A 25,086-nucleotide genomic window follows, 5' to 3' on the forward strand; every position below is an offset into this window, starting at 1 on the left:
TCAGGAGTTTTCAATTCACTGAACAAAAGCCATGCTAAGTTCCAATATGAATTTATGGCAAATGAGCTACTTAAATATATAGGTACATTTCCCCTCCCTTTTGAGTTATCATTTGAGTTCAAAGAAAGTTTAAAATTTGTTGGCTGAGTTCTGGGAGCATCTTCTACAGTTCAAATTTTTAATAAATTGCGTGATAATTAATACAGAAGTGGCATTAGGGGAATGAAAGACATACGAATGTTCACAAATGGGATAAACTGACAATTTTTTTCTTGGTAACTAATCCTATTTCTTGGTATTCTGATTTATTACAGGTCTGGTTTGTTAGTGTTTGAGAAGCCAAATTAAATTATCCCATGAAATTAACCATAGCCTGAGTCTATATGTTGAATAATCCTGACCTGGAATTTTGCATATTTTAGGAATGCAAAAGTTTGAAGGTGCATTTGAGATAGAATTAGGGGGGAAAGGCACATTAAAGTATTAAGATACTAACCCATGTCCTGAAGGAGCAATGAAGTATAAACAACACTGCACCCTATTATCTGGCATCTGACGTCGATTCACACGAGATTCTGCATTCAGGTAGTCTTCAAACTTACTGTCAATGTAGTCAATAACAGGCTGCCAACTACAGAGTGTACATAAATAAAAACCCGTAAGACCAGTTATACATATCATATATGCATTAAACATCAATTTATGAGATACACATACTGTTTGTCTGTTTTCAGCAGTCAGTGTATGTACAGTATTGCTAGAGTATCTAGTTTAAAAATACTGAGATATTTAAATGTAGGAGGAGAGATGAACAAATTATAGTCTAAACCACTTAAAATAACAAAACTATTTTTAACTTGAAATGTTAACCAATACATTCCTAAATCCTAGAAACTTAGATTAAGAGCTGCTCTTATAGTCAACAGAATTTTGAACTGTAATTATGTGCATTGCAAGTACATATGAATTGTTATTACAATATAAACTCAAATATGCTAAGTAGTGCACAAAGTAAAAGGGAAAGAATAAAGGATTAAATGTTAAAAAAAGACAAATAGCACCATAGCTTTAAGACAACAGTCCACATGCCCACTGAAAAGCCCTTTAAACACAACTATCCACTGTAATGGTATTAAACTGAACTCTTACGAACAGTAACTAAAGGAATACTCTTTGCAGGATATCAAAGGATTCTAATCCTGTGATATCATAGAAATAATTAGTTTCAGCTTCTTGGGAGCAATGATAATGCACAAAAGGCTAAAGATTCTGTTCACATTCGAGCTAGTTAGAGAGAAGCTGAAAGCATTTTAACCAAATTAAAATAGCAATAGGCAAATCAGCTTTTAAAATAAAATTTCTGGCTAATAGAGAAATATTGCCCATACAAATGTATAAAAGTTTAAGAAGTAAACCTTATGATTTAGAAGAAAAACTGGCATCTTTAAAAATGAGTTTTGATACTAAATGATCACAAGGACAATATTATTCAAATTTACTTTGGGAGATCATAAGAAAGTAATTTCTTACCAATTGCTATTATCCACTGCATCTCCAAATCCTGGTGTGTCAACTATTGTGAGTAGTAACTGAACACCACCTTCTTTGATTAAAACTTTTGACTGTTCAACCTATAAGATTAAAAGGATTTAAATTCTCATATAGTAATTATAAAAACAACAATGATTTTATGTCACTTATTTCAATGCAAAAAACCCACAGACTCAATGTGTCTACATAGCCATTAGAATACAAATTATACATCAACAATTACAGACTTGGGGAACTTCACAGTTCAGAATGGAAGCTGCAAAGACTCATTCTGCCTATGTCATCTGACTTTTTATTTAAGCTTTAAGACAAAGTGAGGAAAACTGGATACTATCAATGTTAGAAAATCTATTTGTAAAGTATGTGGAGAGGAGCTTAATATTTTCAATAGCTGATAGTACTATCTAATATTTTCACTGGTTGGCAGCATTATTTTAATAAGTTCCAATTTTATGCAGTTTTAGAACTCACTTATTTAGAAAAACAAAGTGACCAATACTGATAGAAATTTAGCAAAAAGATCCCAACGCTTGCACAGTCCATGCAACAAGATGTAGTAAGTCAGTATACATATTCCTATATCCATACATGTCGAAGATCATACTAAGAAATTACTCCACTTTATTCCCTTTAAAGGAAGTGACTATCCTTTTTAAAAAAACTGAATAAAGCCTATGATCCCTACTATTTCTATACATTTTGTTTAAAAGTATAATTGTTTTAGAAAATTTAGTGTTTGGTAAAAATCAGTCCCAGAACGCAAAGTCTTCCACTATAAGTGTTTAGGATTTTATTTCTCAGTTTTAAAAGCAAATAAGCTTCCCCGCTTTCCTTTCCCTAAACATATATTGATCCTTATGAATAGTTAGCAACATTAGTGTTGGTTTCTTGGGCAGAGACAACATATAGCTTTTTAAAAACCCAACTGGAGCTAGTTTTGCCAATATCTGTACTACATCATCATCCAATCAGGTTTTGGTTATGTACGCAAAGTCCCTCATCCCACCACGACGTTATCTGTACTAGCCACCAACTTTGCATTAAATTTGAAGCTAAAATGTGGACCCCCTTTTTCATGAAGGCTTATCACGGTTAGACAAAACCAAAGGAAACAAGATTATTAATTTTGGCTTTTGTCTCTGTCTTTTGCAGTAGTCTATGCAGATTGTTTTTATACCCTATGGTAGAATGAGAGGCTCAAGTCCTCACAACCACCTTTCCTTGGGGCATCAATCATATTCCAAGAATGCAGCAGCACTGTTCAATCCTCTGCCACCTTAAGGTGGCAACTGAAGGAATGCACATAATATGCACAGCACTTTCCAAAGAGTAATGTTCCCTACTTCATGGAGTAGCATGGCTAGCAGGACTTTGCTCCAGGACTTATTTAGCTATGTAACATCAGTGACTAACTATAGGAATGAAAGCTTTTTCACGCACATTAACTCTTTAGCCTCTCAAAGTGCCAAGAAGTTTGGTGGTGGTTTTCCTGATGTTGACTAAGACAACCAATTAAGATCTAGCAAGTTAAATGATCACTGTTTCCTAGACCTAGACTCAAAGAGATGTCCTAACGTTAAGAAGCTCAGTACCTTATTACTAATCTTGTAAACCATGCAGTCCTCCAGTCATGTTCATCTGAGTGAGCACACAAAGGCTACAGTTTTAGAACACTATTCCTATATATCTGTTTTCTGTATAAAATACTCCCCAGTCTGGGGCCCTTTCAATTTTAGTTCTTATGACAACTTTCAAGTGGAGTACCACTTTCACAAAAGCCTCAATGACAGACATGACTAAAAGCCCTAACTTTTACAAACAATTTCAGTTATTTGGATGGACTTCCTGACCAATCACATGATATAATACAATTTTGCTATTTTAGGGTACAGAGTATGTCAGTGATACAAAGCTGTTTCTTACACATACATAGCTAATTGCAGAACACAGTGAAATCACCACACTTGAAGTCAGCTGCAAGACACTTGCAACCATTTGCCACATGATCCAACTTAAAGTGAGTCACTAACAAATGGATAAGCACCTTTAATAAAACAATAAATCTAGAATATAAACTTTGTAGAAATAATGAGAAAATGAAACAGTCTTGCTGAGACAAGACACTGAACGTCATTCAAATAAGAGCAAAGAAAGCCAAGTTGCTGAGGAAGATTCAATGTTTAATCCTAAGAATGACTTTTTAGTCTCCTCTGCACCTTCAAAAATATCAGGAAAAAAGTGTGAATTAATGTATGCAATAAACAACCTTCTCCACACCTGAATCATATTGGCTACCAAAAGGACGGATTTTAGATACCCTCACTTGTGCCTAAACAGAAAAAAATATCACTGGCATGGCTAGGCTTAAGTGCAAGCAACAAACACTATTGCTTGGAACCTTACATAGATTCCACAATGTGTGGTCTGATACCCTGACAAATGAATTAAGAGAGGAGGTACACAAGCCTGGATTCTCCCACCCCACCCTCCAAAGGTGGAACCAGACAACGCCCAATCACCGCGTGCTTGCTTAGGACCCTGCAGACTGTGCACATATTTTGCAAATGGTTCTGGATTAGTTGGGATTTATCTTCAGAACACTATTAAATGTTACATGAAAATCAGTGTACAACCGTTCACTCTTCACTTGTCTGAGGTTTCCTGTTGCTTAAAAAGAGTAGCTTCTGTTGATGGGGTGAAATATACATTTCCCTTCCAATACTGAAAAGGATTTTCAAACTAAAATCCTGAGTAGGCTTAACAAACATCTTTGCAAACATGATGAGTGGCCCTAACAATATCCACAGTGCTTAAGTTACCTATTTTCCAAATCCACTTCTGCAGCAGCCAGTGCCTATCCAAAAGTAAATTTTACACTTACTACTAGTATATAAGCCTTCCGAGTTCTATTTAGAAATTGGACGTGTGGATCTTTTGTACATCCTGCCTTACACAATTTTCGAAACCTTGGAATATTGAAATTCTATACACAGGTGGGATACTCAAACCTTGTCCTCCACAGCACAATAAATCAGATTACTTTTCTTAATGTCAATTAGAGATCGATATTAAGAACTTGTGCCATGCAGCCTGTTTAAGTTATTTTTCTTTTGTGAACTAAGTGAATTTGTGTCCATACATGGCCAAAATCTCAGAACGCAGCTACATTTGGAACCGATCCAGACAACTGTAAACTAGTGTCATTCACAGTTAGAATCCAACTGTATCCTATCATCTGGTTTTACAAGTATTCCCGAGAGATTCACGGAAAACAAATTAGTTCAAGTCCTGGAATTTAAAACTTTTCTTAACAAATCCATTCCAAATGACCATTTTCCCATGCACTTTAGTTAAGCAGGTCAGATTGGTCTATTTTACATTATTACACTGGATCCTATCAAACTGAGTACAAGTCTTAGTCTCACTACAGTAGATGCTTATTTGCGGCAACACTTTGTAAGAGCAACCACTGCTTACGAGAAGCATTTGCCCTGGGAACACTTTCCCTACTGTGAATTGTCAACACTCCCCATAACAGCAACAGCCACTGAGGCCTGGTTTACGCTGTGTGTGTGTGTGTGTGTGTGTGTGTGTGTGGGGGGGGGGGGGGGGGGAGAAATCACTCTAAGAAACGCAACTTCAGCTACGAGAATAGCATAGCTGAAGTCGACGTATCTTAGATAGACTTAGAACCACTTACTTAGCGTCCTTGCAGCGTGGGATCCACGGCCGCTGCTCCCCCGTCGACTCCGCTGCCGCCTCTCACCCTGGTGGAGTTCTGGAGTCGACAGCAGAGCGATCGGGGATTGATCGCTACCCGCCAATCCGGTGGGTATTGTAGACGTGGTCTTAAGAGCAACATAGCAAAAGGGCACTGATATGTTGCTACTAATGAGCGTCTACTGTTTTACTATTGGATCAAGCATTCCTATATTATACACACCATTTAAAATATTTAACTGATGATCAAATGAAGTGTATTTCACATAAGATCACTTACTTTATAGCTTCTTTTGAATTCACCTACCTGAAAACACTCTGCATAATCTTTGAAAAACATTGCCAAAGTCCTGACTGATGTAAGTTGCAAAGTGGAAACTGGAAATCTTTGTGTTTGTTTAAAAGAATCCTTAGAATGAAACTTATTTTTCATTTTTTTTAAATAAAACTATCACCCATAATCTGCCTTATGATTATCAAGCACTGCCAAAATTACAGTTCATACTTATGCAGTTAAACTTCTCTATTTTAATCACCTTAACTCCTACTCAATAAATGTTTTTTACATGATACAGAGGAGCAGGAAAAAAAGTATAATTTCTATTAAGAATGTTTCAATCCACATGAACGAGGCTCAGGTATAGGTATTAACTGGGAATGATAAACCATAGAGCCCCTAAACATGCTGAATTTCAATTCACTATTTAAATCTGCCCCAAGAGCACCCAACATAAGCATGAATATGGACACATGCTGGTGACATGATATTAATAGATCAAGAACCTTCTCTACCTAGATATAATATTTGAATTGGAATCACAATTAAATATCAGCCACAGGAGTCTCTAATACATAGAACATTCAAGGTTACAATTCTAATATTTTCCACTATTTACCTACATGACATTTGAATTAAGAGACAATACTTGTTGATTTTTCAGCCATCACAAGATAGTTGTACATGAAAAAGCAGACTGCCAGATAAGGGTAGCAATGACTCCTAAATGGATGAATGCCCTTCATACCATTACAATATAAATTTGTCATCCTAATGACTCCTAATTTAAATGTATGAACAGAGACTGAACAAAGTTAAACAAGTGTGGTACTGTAGTGAGGAGGACTAATTACTTCCAATTTCCATTTGTGTTTCAATTTGTATGAACATAAATCAAGTTAGAACCCTCTTCAACCACAAGATACTTGATTTCACTGAATTCTTATTGGTGGAGCAAGGAAGCAGCATAGTTTTCATGTATAAGGTTAGCAGATTTTAAGGCCAAAAGGGACCATTTTGATAATCTAGTCTGACCTCCTGCATAACAGGACAAAAGAACCTCATCCAGTAATTTCTGTATCAAGCCCATAAATTCTGTTTTGCGCTACAGCACATCTTTTAGAAAGATATCCAATCTTGATTTAAAGACTTGAAGTGATTGAGAATCCACCTGGCCACGTTCCAATAGTTAATTACCCTCACTGTTACAAATTTGCACCTTATTTTGTCTGAATTTATCTAGCTTCAGCTTCCAACCACAGGATTTCATTATAATTTGTTCTGCTAGATTAAAAGAGCCATATACGAAAATCTGTACTCCATGTATGTACTTGTAGACAGTGACAAAATCATCTTAATCTTCTCTTGAAAAAAATAAAATTGGACTTCAGTCTCATTATAAATATATGTTTTCCAGATCCTGAATCATTCTTTTTTAAACCCTTTCCAGTGTGTCAACATCCTTTATGAAGCACGAATACCAGACCGGGCCATTGTATTCCAATAACTGTCTCACTAATGCTGTATTCAGAGGTAATACCACCTCCCTACCCATCCTTCATATTCCTCTGTTTATACATTCAAGGATTGTGTTTGCCCTCTTAGGTACAGCTCTGCAATGGGAGCTCGTGTTCAGTTGACTATCCATGATTAACTCAGAGTCCTTTTCATTGCCACTGCATTCCAGCATACTGTTTCCCATCTTGTAAGCATAACCTATTTTGGTTCCTAAATGCATGACATTGCATTTGGCTGTACAGGTGAGTCGCATCATAAGTGCATTTAACTTACGCAAATTCAACTATACACGCTTGGCAAAAAACACCACCACCACCACCTGTAAATAGTGAGGGTGATTCCGCCGACAATTCCACTCAATGAGTGTGAGTGAGTGTGAGATGGGAGACGTGAATCTGCTGTTCTCTCAGTTGGTCTCAGTTCCCGTGTGCCTCTCACAGTGTGAGCATCTCGCTGTGCTGAGTGCGATTCTAGTGTTTAAAGATAAGTATTTTTCGTACAACATGGCCCCTAAACGCAAGCCAACTACTTCATCTGGTGCTTAACAGAAGAAACAGTGATCTGTTCCAACGCTGGAGGAAAAACTGGCTGTGTTGGACTTGAGAGATGGTATGTCGGTCTCCAACGTGGCGCGTAAATATGGCCGCAACGAATCTAGCATCAGTGCCATCAAGATTCGAGAGAGAGAAATTCGTCAAGCTGTGGTATTAAGTGCTCCAATAACTGCTAAGGGTGACGAGCCAGATGCATGATAAGATTTTAGTGAAGACTGAAAAGGCATTAAATTTATGGCTGGAAGACATGAACCGTAAACGTGTGCCTATCTATGGCAACACACTGCGAGAAAAGGCTCTTAGCCTCTATGCGCTGTTCAAACCTCCCACCGAAGAGGGACAGCCTTCTGATGAGAAGGAATTCAAAGCCAGCCAAGGTTGGCTTAACAGTTTAAGAAACAGTTGTTTTGTGGCAATGCGGCTGGGCATTTAATAAAGCTGGGCTTGCTCTACAGGGCTGCAAATCCCCGAGCCCTAAAAGGAAAGAACAAAAATCTCCTGCCTGTGTTCTGGCAATCAAAAACGCTTGGGTGACAGCAGCATTATTTCTGGATTGGTTCCACAAGTGTTTTATTCCAGAGGTCAAGCGATACCTTGAAGAGAAAGGACTTGACTTTAAAGTGTTGCTGATTGTAGACAATGCTCCTGGCCACGCCAAGGCACTCCGGTTTGCGCATAATGACAGTGAAGCCTTCTTTCCCCCACTCAATACCACCTCCATCCTCCAACCTCTCGACCAAGGTGTGATTCACTGTTTCAAGGCCACGTACACGAGGCTTACGTTCTCACGGATATGTAGCGCTATGGATGCTGATCCCAATCTTAATGTGATCGAGTGTTGGAAGTCCTTCAACATTGCTGATTGCATCACTTATATCATTGGATGCAAACAAGCCTGAAACAGTCAATGCATTTTGACGAAACCTATGGAAAGAATGTGTGAATGATTTTAAGGGTTTCCCAACCATTGACAAAGAAGTGAAACGTATTGTTCAGGTGGCCAGGCAAGTAGGTGGTGATGGCTTCGTCGACATCCTTAAGGAAGAAATTGAACATTTAATTGAGAGCCATAGAGAACATTGACTAACGAAGTGTTAGAGGAACTGATAAAATAGTCTACAGAAGACGAAGATGACGAAGACGAACAGGAAGAGCTAGCAAGTTGGAATCTTCATAAATTTGCTGAAGTGTTCCAAGCAGCGAAACACCTGAATGATTTAATTTCTGAATATGATCCCTCTATGGAACGAGGTCTCAAAATCACACATAGTATTACGGACGATTTGAGACCGTATCAATAAATGTTTGCGCAGCTCAAGAGACAACAGTGACAGTTGCCAATCACCATGTTTTTCAAGGAAAAACAAGCAGCAGCAGATGAGCCTTTGCAATCAACTTCCTGAGCTGAACCAGAGCCAACCACTTAGTCTATGACTCGCTCTCCATCACCCAAGCTCTGTCACCTCCGTCTCCTGGATCAATATCAAGCCCTGACGACCCCCTGTAATTACCCCCATAATTAAAAATACAGTACTGTAAAATTATATTTTACATATATACTCTATTATATACTGTACATTACTGTATATATTAATACATATTACTGTACAGGGTTGTACAGTGTACACAAAACCATGTATAGTATACTGTACTTTAAGGGCAATTTAAGGGATTTTCAACAGTAATTTGGACTATATGAGATTTTCGCTTTACACTCTGACTTTAGAACCTAACCCCCACATAAGATGCGACTCCATTGTATTAACATGTACACTGTTCAAGTGAGCCCACTTTACCAGCTGATCAAGATGTATTTTAATAACTGACCTGTCCTCATTATTCACCACTGTGCCAATTTGTGCATTAATTACTGGTAAAATTTGCAGCTTTTTTATACTATTTTCCACATTGCTGATAAATATACCGAATAACCTTGGTCCCAGAAACATGTCCATTTACAATTACTTTAAGGTGAGCTAATCAGTATTTAATCCATTTAATATGGGATACATTGATTTTGTATAGTGCTTTTTACGCAGAATATCCTAGGGGACTAAGGGCTTGTCTACATGGTGGGGTAACATGCCATATGAAGGTATAATTTTGGAAACACATTAACATGTTTCACATTAATTGGTCCATGTAGACCGTGCTGTGCACACTAAAGGTTCACTAGTGCACTTTAACATAGTGCTGTTTCAAACATGGGCATGTTAGCGTGCTTTAAAAATTACATGCTTGCAGGCTGCATTGCAACTCTGTGTAGACAAGCCTGAAGTCTTTACAGAATTCTAGATATATTATGTCAACAGTATCTTTACCAACCAGATTTGTGATCTCAAAGAATAATATCTAGTTTGACAAGATCTATTTTCCAAGGTCACCTTGACTGGCATAAATTATACTACCCTCCTTTAATTCCTTATGAATTGCATCATAAGAATGGCCCTACTGGGTCAGACCAAAGGTCCATCCAGCCCAGTATCCTGTCTTCCAACTGGCCAGTGCCAGGTGCCCCAGAGGGAATGAACAGAACAGGGAAACATCAAGTGATCCATCCCTTCATTCACTGCCAGCTTCTGGCAAACACAGGCTAGGGATACCGTTCCTGCCCATCTGGGCTAATAGCCATTGATGGACCTATCCGCCATGAATTTATCTAGTTCTTTTTTGAACCCTGTTATGGTCTTGGCCTTCACAATATCCTCTGGAAAGGAGTTCCACAGGTTGACTGTGCATTGTGTGAAGAAATACTTCCTTCTATTTGTTTTAAACCTGCTTCCTATTAATTTCATTTGGTGACCCCCTTGTTCTTGTGTTATGAGAAGTATTAAACACCACTTTCTCTACACCAGTCATGGTTTTATAGACCTCAATCACATCTCCCCTTAGCTGTCTCTTTTCCAAGCTGAAAAGTCCCAGTCTTATTAATCTCTCCTCATACAGAAGCCATTCCATACCTCTAATCATTTTTGTTGCCCTTTTCTAAATCATATCCAATATATCTTTTTTGAGATGGGGCGACCACTACTTCACACAGTATTCAAGATGTGGGCATACCATGGATTTATATAGAGGCAACATGATATTTTCTGTCCTATTATCTATCCCTTTCTTAATTATTCTCAACATTCTGTTTGTTTTTTTGACTGCCGCTGCACATTGAGTGGATGTTTTCAGAGAATTAACAGCTAATTTAGACCCCATCATTTTACATGTGTAGTTGGGATTATGCTTTCCAATGTGCATTACTTGGCATTTATCAACATTAAATTTCATCTACCATTTTGTTGCCCAGTCACCCAGTTTTGAGAGATCCTTTTGTAGCTCTTTGCAGTCTGCCTGGGTATTAACTATCTTTAGTAATTTTGTATCATCTGCAAATTTTGCTACCTCACTGTTTACCCCTTTTTCCAGATCATTTAGGAATATGTTAAATAGGACTGGTGCCAGAACAGACCCCTGGGGGACACCACTATTTACCTCTCTCCATTCTGAAAACTGACCAGTTATACCTACCCTTTGTTTCCTATCTTTTAACCAGTTACCAATCCACGAGAGCACCTTCCTTCTTATCCTGTGGCAGCTTACTTTGCGTAAGAGCCTTTGATGTGGGACCTTGTCAAAGACTTTCTGAAAATTTAAGTTCACTATATCCACTGGGTCCCTTTGGTCCACATGCTTGTTGACCCCCCGCAAAGAATTCTAGTAGATTGGTGAGGCATGATTTCCCTTTACTAAAACCATGTTGACTCTTCCTCAACAAATTATGTTCATCTATATGTCTGACAAACCACTGATGACATACTTTCTCTAAGGGAGGAGGAAGCAGCTGCACTGCTCTCTTTACAGTAAGTGCTGGTTGATTTACAAAGCGATCCTAGACTTCAGAGTAAAAGACTGGCAAAAAATCCTAGAAGTAATATTGCAAGTAAAAAGCTATTACCAATAACCTGCCTCATGATTGTCAAGCACTATTAGCTTTTCCAAGATATTTTCCTAAGATTGGGGTCATGCTAACTGGCCTAAAATTACTGGGGTCATCTCATTTACATGTCTCCTTTTAAATACTGGCATAACATGAACTTTTCTCCCAATCCTCTGGAACTTCCCCAGTGTTCCAAGATTTGTTAAGTCAAAATTAGTGGATCAGAGAGCTACTCTTGTTAGCGTAAGTTATCCAGTCCTCCTATCCTAATCTTTTTTTTTAAATCAGAAGTCACTGTTTAACATCCTCCCTAGTTATTGAGGGAATAAAAAGGTTTTAATTAGCACTATAAGATATGAATACATCATCCTGTTTCTTTTCAAGACTACTATTAGCCAATCATGGTTTTAAGCATATTCTTATATTGCACACATTACATAATTTAAATTCATGTTACATCATTAGAATTTGATTATTGGTGTAAACACACTAGCTGACATTTGCCTTGCATTAGTCTTTCAGATCTAGTAAACCTAAATGTTATTTTTAAGAGTTGATAAAATTCAAAGACAAATGTGATTTAAATTATGGTATCACTTTAAAGCATGATCAATCACTAGCAATCTAATACAAAGAAAATAGCATACAAAAATTAGGAATTTTTGGTCATCATCTTTGGTCTGAAATATTTAAATTTACTCACTCACTGGTAACATTTCTTCTGCCTGAATATAACTTCCCAGTTTTTAAATTTGCTAACTGCACTTTGTTATCTGGGATTCTATTACAGCATGACACAAGCCCTTAAACAAAACAGTATGAAACCCTACACAATTTATATGGCCAAAACTATTACAAGAAAGGATATAAATTGAACAACGGGACTGTATAACTTAATTCAATGCAATGCACTTGAAGAAGCGTTCAGTTCCCCTTAAAAAGGCTCCGACTATCCTGCCTTGGTCAGTTAGATCTTTTGGCATATATTTAACTTTTTTCCACAACAATGCAAAAAGTCTTAGTTACTGTTAAAAAGGTGTCTTGCTTTTCAACATGTATGCCTATCATATTTTGTACACTGCACCTGAATTCTGCAACAGTGTTTCACCCCAGCTCCCACATTTCATCAACACTAAATTCTACAGCATTGTAACATTTTGATGTAATAAGATACAGAGGAACATAGCTTCTTGAATAGTTTTGTAAGAATGACTGCAATTTCAGTTTGTCCAAGATTATCATCTTAACAAGACAACAGCACTCTGATGGCACAGAGGAGAAAAGGATTGGGTTGGATGGTTTGGAATGCGGAGAGGTCAGAAGACAGAGAGGGCTTTTTAAAAAAGCAACTGGAAAATAGGAAAGGCATTTAGGACATTTAACTTTGGAGATTAATAAAAACATGAACCTAAAGCATTTATTGAATCTATACTGAAAAAGCCAGGTATTTACAAAGCAATAGCTTCACTTTTACAGAGATTTTCCTGCCTCTGAACAGAAACAACTGGAATGACTGAAGGATCAGGGACCTACAGTGAGATTGGTGGCCACCAGTCAGATAACTGAGAGATTTAAACCACATCACTGGCAATGGCGGCAACCACACAATAGAAAAATAGCTTATTTATACATGCAAGTTATTGATTGATTGTAAAGAAAAAATATAGACAGAAATATGAACAAGCTTATTGTACAAGCTAGGTTTCTCTTTGGGACACTAACTTCAAAACACTATCTTAAACTACTGTCAGTTTGCAAATTACAAGACAAAAAAAACAAGCTACACACATACCTGTACAGTCTTTTTAATTCTATGCGAAGGACCTGGATAGTCTGGGGAATACAAGTCTGTTAAGAATAATGAGTTGATTAATGTTGATTTTCCCAATCCAGATTCACCTAGAAGAAAGGGTAAAGTATTAGGCCATACAATTAAAATCATCACATACAGTACACACTTTTTATACTCTCACATTTTAAAATTTGGTATGTAAAAAAACCTTTCCTAGCTACAAACATATGCTCAGAGGAAACAAACAGCTATTTTACACTGCAAAATGAGACTTCCATTGCTAACTTTACAAGCATCTACTTTTCACATTGAATCCCATGACAGTCATTAAGTGCTGAATGCACTTTGCTACTTTTCTTCCCCAGTCTTTGCCCCAGTCACAAAATACACACACACACAAGACGTTGCCATGTAAAATTCTAAACAGGCTACCTATTCAGAACTGGAAGTATTGTGTACTAGTGGAACTACCTTATTTAAAATTTTATGCAATGGGTTTATTATAACAAAAGATTGTTATTTTGGTGTAGCTCTTGCGGTTCTAAGTAATTAGAGTGGAGTTCCAAATGTACAGGGTTTGCATGGGAATTATTTTTGCAATTTGCTCGTAAGTGACAATGCAGGCACTACTAACCTATTTTAGAAGTAATTGCCAATTCAAACGAAATTACAAACCCCATAAAAATTCTGCCTATTTATAGATCCACAGAAGCAGGGTATGAGGTACATCAACCACTAAAACATTTTATAAATTAAATCCTTGTCTTTACAACAGCCAAACAATTAAAACTAACCACTTAAGAAACTATTACAACATTCACTCACTGGTATGTGAACAGAAAAAAAAGCGTGCGTTAGTCAGGTTTGCAGCCTGCTTCAAGTCTTGTTACACTGTGCTACTCAAGGGGGGTACTGAAGCAAAGGTGATGACAGAGAAATTTGCTCCTAAGCCAATAAAGACTGGATTCAAACCACTGATGACTTTCAAACCACTTTCTCTAAGGGAGGAGTAACCAGCTGCACTTCTCTCTTTACAGTAACTGCCGGTTGATTTACAAAGCCATCCTAGAAAAATTTCAGAGTAAAATATTCTTGGCAAAAAATCCTAGAATATTGCAAGTAACTGAGTATGAAAATCATCAAAACAAAAGCTCACGTTATTGCTTATTACTATTATGAACTGCAGCAGACAAGGGCTTGTCTTCACAGAAAGTTAGGCTAGTCTGAGTGGAGTAGCCAGAGATCCAGGGCCAGATTATGACATTCTGAGGCCTTAACCTATGTCAAGTGTAAGAAGCCCCATACCATTAAAAAAATTAATTATTTTCACAAAAAGGACATTGAATATATAAACATGAAAGCTTTATATCTGCATATATACAAAGGCAAAGAATAATAAGCTAACTAAAACACGTCTTGCAATATGCCTGTTTGCATTATAAAATAGTTTGAAATTAACATTTTCATCTATGATTTCTTAATTAGTAGATATGAAAACTTTATATCTACAGCAACACAAAAGCAGTTACAATTACACAGATCAGCTTACTTAATGGAAGTAAAGACAACCTGCAATATATCTGTTTTCACATCACATTAATTTTAACACTGAAATTTAAAACATTTTCTTTGGTGATTTTTGGAAAGTAGAGTAATTGATGATGTCCTCAAATGATAAACTACAGAGTTTGTCACTTTTGATTCACAGAATGCTCAGGGCAGATAGCTTGTCTTGCAGCATTTTCTAGGCAGACATGTCTCTTCGCATTTGCTTCTCTCTTCCCCAAGGCCACTAATTATTCTCGAATAAACACCTCAGACACACAGAGCGACAACAAGCTATATACGTGAAAGAGAGAAAGAATTTACCAGAAAACAGACTGGTAATCTCTAGACAGGCATTGAGAAAGTGAGAAAAACTAGCCTATATTCAAGCAAATATAATGACTATTATAGGCTTTAATAGCCTATATATCATATGTGCACATAGTCTGAAATAACTTGCTCACCAAGTACTCAGAATATTTTGGTGTACACACACACACACACACACACACACACCCCTTTCTTCCTTTATCTCAAAACCCTCTATCTTTTCATCAGCACTCTGATATTTACTGTGAAGGTTCCCGAAACTGAAGGGAGGGAAGCTGCCACAAATTTATCCTTGTCAAGTTCCACTTGACCCCAGCCCATAGGATGATCACCTGCAAACTCAATCACGTGAAGCCTGGATAGCGCATGAAGCAGAAAGCAGCATGCACACTAAAATACACAATTGTACATATGTACGGATCAAAAGAAGAACGAACCCATTAACACTTAAGAAAATGAAAAAAAATCAGGAGTGAAGGCACTATACGACTTAGCATGCTGGACCATAAAGAAAAGATGGCTGCCTTCTGGCTATTACCAGCCAAGGGAAATGCTATACATGACATCACTCCTGGGACAAGTCCCATATGAGTATAAGCTTGGCAGGATTGCTTCACAACACTGCTGTCTCCGACCTCACATTTTACCCAATGTCATCGGCAGTGAGATTATTTATTTATTTAAATAAGTTACGAAGGCATGGTCAGAATTTTACCAGTAGCAACTGGCCAACAAAACGCTGCCTTAGAAGCCTGACAGACTTACTTGCAGAAATACTAATTTTACAACTACAATTTTCCTTTTTTCCCCCCCTCAGCCCTGGCCTCCTGCCTATCAATGATAAACAATTAGCGAAGGGTAAGGATATGGTAAGGGTATTTGTGTAGCCAGATGTATATACTTTTGTCATATCTGAATGAAAATGTCTCTGTTTAGAATCTTTTTTCCCCATATCTCCTTTATTTTTATCAACCGATTTTGATAAAATTTGAAATGGAGTCAGTTTTTTCTTTTTTAGAGGCCCCTCATATTGTGAGGCCCTAAACTGTAGTTTAGTTAGTTTATGCCTTAATCTGGCCCTGCAGAGCTCACTATTTTAAGCTAACTTGAGTGAGCACTTGCCTTTACAGAGCAGCAATGTGCCCTATGGGGTGTGATTTCTAAAGCACACCTGCATGTTATGCATGAGTTGATCCATATAGACCGGGGTAGTCAACAGGCAGACTGTGGGCCAAATCCAGACTGCCATTTTGAATGGCCCCCGACATTTTTTTAATTTAATTATCATTGGTTCTTTGATTTTTTCCCTCAGGACTCTGGACCTTGACAACAAATAATTGATTATCCCTGGTATAGACCCTACTGGTGTGTACTACAGGTTCCCGAGCGTGCATTAAAGTACTACTGTTTGAAATAGCATTGAGAGCACACTCGGGAATATTTAGTGTGCACCAGCAGGGTCTATACAGACCAATTAATGTCCAACACTTTAGTGCCCTTTAGAAATCACAACCCGTATAGGTCACATTATCTCACCACATAGACAGGCCACACAAATTACAGATCAGCCACACTGAACCTACAGTCGTGCTACTCAGTGACTGGATTAGCAGCTGAGAAGTAGTAACTTGAGCTTCAACCCACAGCCCCTGATGGATCAACTAGCTCAAGTTTATTAAAGCACCACTTAATTTGATCTATAGATCTGTGTGTGGAGACAGGAGTTGGGTTAGGGGCAAAACTCAAGTTCTATTTAGAGCTAACATTGCAGTGAAGTTTGTAAACTATCCATAAAAACTGAAGTCTGGCAGGCAAACCAAGTCTTAATGATAGGCTAAATCACTGAAGATAGCGATGAGACAGGGTTTTTTTGGGGGGGGTGGTCAAGTTTGTTGTGCATGCAGCACTGTTCTGGTAACTACTGTGCCTGCAAATAAGTATTTTCTACTAGACACGTACTTGTACCCTTCCACTTATAAAGTTTTTAGTACAAGAATAAGTTGCTCAAATTCTCTTACTCATTTTGCAACAAACAGGTGAGCTCTGATCGCCAAATCTGAAGCTGTGATCAAAATTTGAGCTGAAGTCAGAATGTTGCTCATTGTATAACATACAATCATGTATACCAGGAAAGTTGAGGAGTTCTGTTCTACCTTTTGGCTTCTCTCTACAAAAGAGCACCACTTCACTTTCTGATGTATAACTACTTTGAATGTTATACCTCTAGGTCACTGGAAGAATCTCAAAATGCTTTGTTCTTTAACAAATAGAGATTGCATGGGTTGCAGAAAGATGTTGGTATGCTATATTCTGGGATCCCTTCAGAGTCAATCATATATTTTTTTTAAGGTTAGTCAAAATGTACTGCTGTTCTAAATGCCTCAACAGCTTTTTTTAAATGGGAACATTCAACAGAAATCTTTGCTAAACTATTTGCCTTGGCTTGCCAGGTCAACGTGAGACTGAACATGTGGAAATAAGATTCTGAAGTTTTAAGGGATCTGATGGGACACCACAAGCTCACCCTATATATGGTAACGTTCTCTGAACTTCCACTCCTCAGTTACTAAAGCTTTAGGTCCCTGCAGGTCTGGTCTTTCCATTACTGGAGCAGGGCTGAGGAAAAGGTTTCTTGAGTTGAAGCTGCTGGAAAAATAAGTCGGCTGACATCATTTGTGCACCACCCAGTTTTTCTATATACCTTTGTTCTTCACTAGATGATAGACTTGGGTAGAGAGAGGAGCCAGGGAAAGGCGTGAATAATAGAGTTAGCTAGCCCTGGCCACAAAGCAGAATGGATAAAGACAAAAAATAAAAATAAAAAAAATAATAATGGGATAAATTAGGAAGAGATTACAAGAATACATGATAAAGTAAGATCATTAACATCTGACAACTTTGTCACAGGCTTGGAATCACCGACAATTGTATTTCTGACTGCTTACTTCCTCGTACCACCCCTTTCATTTAGGGATTCTGATTACATCATCAGCCCCTCTCTGGGATGAGAAAAAGTACAGTAGACCACCCTGCTTCCCCAGCAATTAAAGAGAATCAATACAAGAGTTAGAAGCATGTTTAGTCTGCAAGCTACCAGCTAGCCCACCCATAATATATACTCTCCCGCTCACCACTCAACACCACTTGCTTTCTTCAATACTGCTCATTGAGAAGTCCCTCCGTGAAAGGGAAGCAACATTGTTTTTCTAAGTAGAAAACAAAGGATCCAAGAACATGAAAGTGTAGTAAAAAGTGAAACTACAACGATGTCAGGAAAGAGGTTATACAGTTAAGATGTGAAATTTCACCCAGAATTTTTTTATTCTGGAAGGGGTTTTTTGTTTTCATTAAAATCAAGACAGATCAGTTAAGGTGCAATGGTTTTTGCCATGGCTAGCTGATGCTCTGCTACATTAGTGGCTAGAAACAAGGTAATCTTTTTATGACTTAAATCTTGAATATTCTAGGTTACACTAAAAATGCTGGCTGGGATTTTCAAATGCATACAGGGCTGGTCTACACTAACACTGTAAATCGATCTCAGTTATGTTAGTTCCATTATGCAAGTTACGCAACTGAAGTTGATGTACCTTAGGTCGACTTACAGCGATGTCTACACTGCACTGTGTCAACAAGAGACGCCTTCCCATTGACTTAGCGAGTCTTCACCAGACCCACTAAATCGACACCGATGCATCTATTGCAGCGGTGCCAATTTAGCCGGTAGTTTAGACATGGCCTTGGTGTTGTCCTAACTATGCCTCTATTTTAGTCAGTGGTAAAACTCCCATTGCCTTCAATGGGATCAGTTAGTTCAGCTCTGAGCACTACTGAGAATTCCAGCCGTTATTTCCCTACTTTACCAAATAGCTTCAGTACACCTTGGCATTTTATTCAGTATTGCAGCCTTTCATGAAAGCCAGTCTCAGTCCAATTTCTAGTAAAACTTAGAACAGAACATTTGTTATAGCCTATCAAGGTTCCTTCCCCACTCTGAACTCTAGGGTACAGATGTGGGGACCTGCATGAAAGACCCCCTAAGCTTATTCTTACCAGCTAAGGTTAAAAACTTCCCCAAGGTACAAACTTTGCCTTGTCCTTGAACCGTATGCTGCCACCACCAAGCGTGTTAAACAAAGAACAGGGAAAGAGCCCACTTGGAGATGTCTTCCCCCAAAATATCCCCCCAAGCCCTACACCCCCTTTCCTGGGGAAGGCTTGATAAGAATCCTCACCAATTTGTACAGGTGAACACAGACCCAAACCCTTGGATTTTAAGAACAATGAAAAAGCAATCAGGTTCTTCAAAGAAGAATTTTAATTAAAGAAAAAGTAAAGAATCACCTCTGTAAAATCAGGATGGTAAATACCTTACAGGGTAATCAGATTCAAAACAGAGAATCCCTCTAGGCAAAACCTTAAGTTACAAAAAAGACAAAAAAAAAGGAACATACATTCCATCCAGCACAGCTTATTTTACCAGCCATTAACAAAAAGGAAATCTAACGCATTTCTAGCTAGATTACTTACTAACTTAACAGGAGTTGTAAGGCTGCATTCCTGATCTGTTCTCGGCAAAAGCATCACACAGACAGACCGACCAACACTTTGTTCCCCCCCTTCAAGATGTGAAAATATCTTGTCCTCTCATTGGTCATTTTGGGTCAGGTGCCAGCTAGGTTACCTTAGATTCTTAACCCTTTACGGGTGAAAGGGTTTTGCCTCTGGCCAGGACGGATTTTATAGCACTGTATATAGAAAGGTGGTTACCCTTCCCTTTATATTTATGACATAGCTACTCACTGTTTACTACCAGATTACTGCGATTGACTTTTTTTTTTAAATGACTGATGTAAACTCAATGTCACACTTCAGAAAGATTCAGTTTTGCATACAGAAGGGAGTACAACTTAAGTTTGACAAAACAGGAGTCACTATTGAGATTTTTGAAATTGTGTTCTAAGACTTTTCAATGGTCTTCAAATACCTCAATCATAGTAAACGAGGGGGTCTCTAACTGGGGATTGGGACCCCTCAGGGGGTCGCAAGCTGTCAGCCTCCACCCCAAACCCTGCTTTGCCTCCAGCATTTATAATGGTGTTAAATATATTAAAAGGTGTTTTTAACTTATAAGTGTGGGGGGCAGGGTGTCACACTCAGAGGCTTGTTATGTGAAAGCGGTCACCGGTACAAAAGTTTGAGAACTACTGTAGTAAACCAAGAGAATTTAGATCACTATAACTTAAAGAAAGTTAATCCTCAATATAATTTAATCCTCCTTGGGGGATTATTACTGAATGAAAGCATCTTAGGGGAGAGAGGGAGAAGAGAGTTTACACGCTTTAATTTATGCTCACTGACTTTAACAGATTCATCTTAACTTTGAGTGCTCATGTAGACATGCCCTTACAAATTTCAAGTGGAGAATACACCACATCTACTGGTAAGTAGTTCCAATGAGTACGCTGTTGTGTGTGTATATAAATTCACATTTGAATGTCAGCTTCAACTTCCAGCCTTTGAATTTTTGTTTTGCCTTAATCTGCTATATTACAGATCTCTCCTACTATATCTTCTCCTTGGGTAGGTCCCTATAGATCAATCAAGTAATTTTTAAAGTTTCCCTTCAAAAAGTTAAACTGATTGCACACTTTAAGTCTCATTGTGAAGTCATTTTTATGACTTCTCTGAACTCTCCCCAATTTTTCAACATTCTTGTGGCAGCATGGATACAAGAACTGGACACAATACTTCAGTAGGGTTCCCACCAGTGGTGCAGTATACAGCAGTAATATAACCTCCATACCTTAGTTTATACATCACATAAGGCCTTTTGGCTACAGTATCACATAGGGAACATATGTTCTGTTGGTTAATCCCCATCACTCCTAAGACCTTCATATGAGTCACTGCTTTCTATAGTTCCCTGTCCTGTAAGCATGGCCTATATTCTTTATGCTCAGATATAAGACCTTGAATTTGACCATAACAAAACACATTTGATTGCATCCACCTTATAAAGTGAAGCAGATCACTAAGGCCTGGTCTACACTAGAGGGGGGGGGAATCGATATAAGTAATGCAACTTCAGCTACGTGAATAATGTAGCTGAAGTTGATGTACTTAGACCTACTCACCGCAGTGTTTTCACTGCGGTTAGTCGACTGCTACCACTCCCCCGTCAGCTCTACCTGCGCCTCTTGCATCAGCGGAGTACAGGAGTCGACGGGAGAGCGCTCAGGGGTCAATTTATCGCGTCTACACTAGACGCGATAAATCGCCCCCCACTGGAGTGATCAATTGCTACCTGCCGATCCGGCGGGTAGTACAGACATACCCTAAGTGACGTATCATTAACCCCACTCCAATGTGTCATCTGCCAACTATTAGCAAATATACATTTTTTAACCATATCATTCGTATTAAATAGTGTTGGGTCAAAGAACTGAATCCCACAAATTCCACGAGAAATTCATTTAATGATTCCCCACTAAAAGTTATTGTCTGAGATCAGGTAACCAGTTTAATTCATAGACTATATGCTATACTGATTTTGTATGACATTGCTTGCTGCACAGTTGGTCTTAAAATTCTAATATATGAATGACATTAAAATTGCTTTTTCAGTTCCAAGTAGTACTAGAAAATTGGCTAGGAGCTACTCATCCCCATAAAAAGGGTGTTTTGTTTTGTTTTTGCAAGCACTGGCATTTAAGCTTCTATAATCAAAATATAAAATAAATTAGGGTTTGATTTTTTTTAAAAGGTATAAATTAGGTAGTCCCACTAAAAATAGTGACTAATTTGAACCACACTGTCCAGTCTAGAATGATTGGAAATACAGGTTCAAAAACATTTAAATTCCTCCTGTCCATTGCAGTATTTAACGTTTAACTTATTAGCTTTTATTTCACAGTGGCCACCATTTTGTAATACTAACCTACTGGAGATAAAAGTTTATTATGAATGCTACAGAGCAAAGTTATACTCATTTTCCACAAAATGTGCAATTTTATCAAAGCACACCACCACATTTTGAGCAGAGAACTGTATTTAGACCTAGCTGAATTTTAGTTAGATTGTTTTTTAGTAAAATGCTTTAAAATTATAGGGATGGTAGGAGCAGCTCACTTTCATAAATCTCTTTTCTCAATGCTGTAAAGCAGATAATTTTGCTTAGTGCATTTCATAATTTTGGTATAGTGTGTATTTGGTGCTATTACGAAGCAATACAAATCCACCGAATATACTTTCTGCTAACGCGTCTTTAAAATCAGCTGTATGTGTTCCATTTTTGGCAGGTGTCACTATAGTTTTAGTTTTTTGTGGATAATTTTTCCATTAGACAATGTTTTTACATGAGAGATTTCCCATCAATATAAAACTTGTACTTATAAGCCACAGGAAAAAAAATTATATCAGCCTGTCAGACTGTATAGAAAGTTATGTATTTCGTGTCTTTTCATCCTTACACAACTCACCGTACATGTATGCACACAGTACCTGCAGCTGTATGGAAATGCCTGACGTCTTGAATAATGGCTCTGACACAGCTGCAGCACACAGCAGGTAGTTTTACACAGGAATGAAGCTGCACGCATAGGTAAAAGTTCAGTAGGAGATGCTACATTAATTTTTTGGTGTAGGTTCTGAAGTAGATGAGAAGCAGAAGAGACCGAATAGGTACCAAAAGATAGGATAGAACAAGCCACCTCAAACAGGTGGTAAATGGTGCTATGGTAAGCAAACCAAGCCACTATAGGGGACGGCAGGGTAAGACTGCAAGACCCTTTCCATCCCAAGACTTATTCTGGAACCTCTCCACAGAGATTCATTCATGTTCACAAATACATTTTAAAAGACACAGGAATACATACGTTGATGTCACTGTACTGGTAAATTTGAGTAAGATAATTTGGACTTAAATAATGTGACGACAAACAACAAAGGATCAGGCAGTGCCACATTTTAGAGTTTCCCCCATACATAGTTCCATACAGAACACAGGGCCTTGTAAAAAGTCTTGCAGCATTTTAGATTAACATTCTATAAAAATATATAAAAAAGGGCAAGAACAATCTAAACCTTCATTTAGTGATCTTTGTTCTTAAATTAACAGTTTCAGAGAAATCACTTCGGCTGGAGCCAGGATTCCATGAACAATTTTCTGGTACAACACAACAGCAGGGAAGCCTACGGCAGATGAACTTTGCTTTTGCCTATGGGCAGCCACATTGCCAACATCAAGGTTCTGACATTCAGTGCACACTGAACAGTTCTATCAACCTCTTCCAGAGCACAAAACTTAACTTCAAATTCAAAGCAAGGCTGGTGTTAGACACTTGGAAGTCACTGTAACCATAAATACCATTTAAATAATTCAGAGAATCCATGAAGCGGTGAGGGTTGGTTAGCGAAATCTCTTTAGCAGCCATTAGGATAGCGTTTTAAAAACGGATAGTGCTCTCTCCATAGTAAAGATTGAAACAGGACTTTCATTTTACAGACCAATTTTGACATTATACCTTTGCCAAACTAACCAATCTGTCTGAAGTTTTGCAGATGTAATCTTAGGCTGGAATAGAATATTTTATGTAACAGCTGAGGCAAACCAGACAAGGCTTTTCCATACAGAAAACTTCAGTCTTCCAAAGAAGAAGGGAAACTGAAGCCTTAGGTGATTTCTCTTTACTTTTTTCTTGGCTCAAGTGCCATGTTTCAATGGCATATGAACACTATTTGTCTAGTGCACAAAAAAAGTGTCAATGCTAACCTGTACGCAAGTAAAAACTAAAAAAAACCCCAAAACTTACCTGTGAAGTATTTTAGGTTTTAAACTGGATATGGGATAATCACTACCTTAGCATTCTGCATTATCTATATAGAAAAATCCCTTAGTAAGCATTGTCCCTATGATCCTACTCTTGGCTTTTCAGCAGCAGTAATGCAGAGAGAATAAATTCAACAGAAGCTTATCTATGGGAGCTGGAAAAGAGAAGGGAATGGGCCAAATGGAAAAAGAGTAAATCAATACAAAAAAGGGTAAAAATACAGAAGGAGGGGCCCTTCCCAGAGGTTTAAGAGCTTATCTGATCTGGGACAACTGCTGCCTGAGTTGAAGGAATTAGGAACCTAAAAAGAGTAAGCAGCAGAGTTCAAACTTCCTTTTCCCTGTGCAAATGGTAGTATTGAATGCAGATACTTTAATTGCCTGCACAGAGTGAATTAGAGAGAAAAAAAGGGACAAGAGATGTGGTCACGAAGTCCTCCCCAATTCTAGGGCACCCTTCTTATGTCTCCTGGTTACAGGGATGTAAAAATATAAAAAAAAGAGACTAGAATTTACAATAACTTTACAGTCTTTCCTGTACATTCAGTCATTCCGAAAGAACGCAGAAAGATTCAAGATGGCTGTATCTGAATTTACAATTTGTAAATCAAATGAAATTATAAGTCATAGATGGAGGTCCATATTGTCCACTCAACACTACTACTGTCTGACAGCTGTGAAAACCTGAAGAAATACAGGTCCATGAATACTATGTCCTTTCGGTTATTCGTGACGTTAAAGAGGAAGCAGCAGTAAAACCTAGACTTTGTAAACATGGGAAAGTTAGACAGTCTCTTGCTATAATTATACAGATATAACAGAATGTATCCAGGATACTTTGCCATGCTTTGGCTACTTCCCTTGTGAATCACAGCATTCACACAGCACTGGACTCTTTCACAATAAGAACATAGCATTCTGGGCAAGTATCCCAAAATGTAATATTCTGGTGCTAGGCTCAATGCATTATGAGTTTATTGTTGTGGATTGTGGGATACCTACTGGAATTCTGGGACTTGGGGGTCAAAATCCCATGGATAT

The 25,086-nt window shown here is 38.0% G+C and overlaps 1 protein-coding gene across 2 annotated transcripts in view; it reads right to left on the minus strand.

Moving 5' to 3' along the window:
- SEPTIN7 (septin 7) overlaps positions 1–25,086 on the minus strand; it is a 101,815-nt gene that overhangs the window by 36,836 nt on the left and 39,893 nt on the right. For both annotated transcript variants that reach the window (XM_074945348.1, XM_074945347.1), the window contains exons 2-4: positions 13,341–13,447; positions 1,531–1,631; positions 497–631 (exon numbers count right to left, since the gene is read on the minus strand). In XM_074945348.1, the coding sequence (XP_074801449.1) occupies positions 497–631; positions 1,531–1,631; positions 13,341–13,447 (343 nt within the window). The remainder of the gene's footprint in view (positions 1–496; positions 632–1,530; positions 1,632–13,340; positions 13,448–25,086) is intronic.

This window comes from Natator depressus, chromosome 2 (genome assembly GCF_965152275.1).
Source record: "Natator depressus isolate rNatDep1 chromosome 2, rNatDep2.hap1, whole genome shotgun sequence".
In the NCBI taxonomy this organism is placed as follows: Eukaryota; Metazoa; Chordata; order Testudines; family Cheloniidae; genus Natator; species Natator depressus.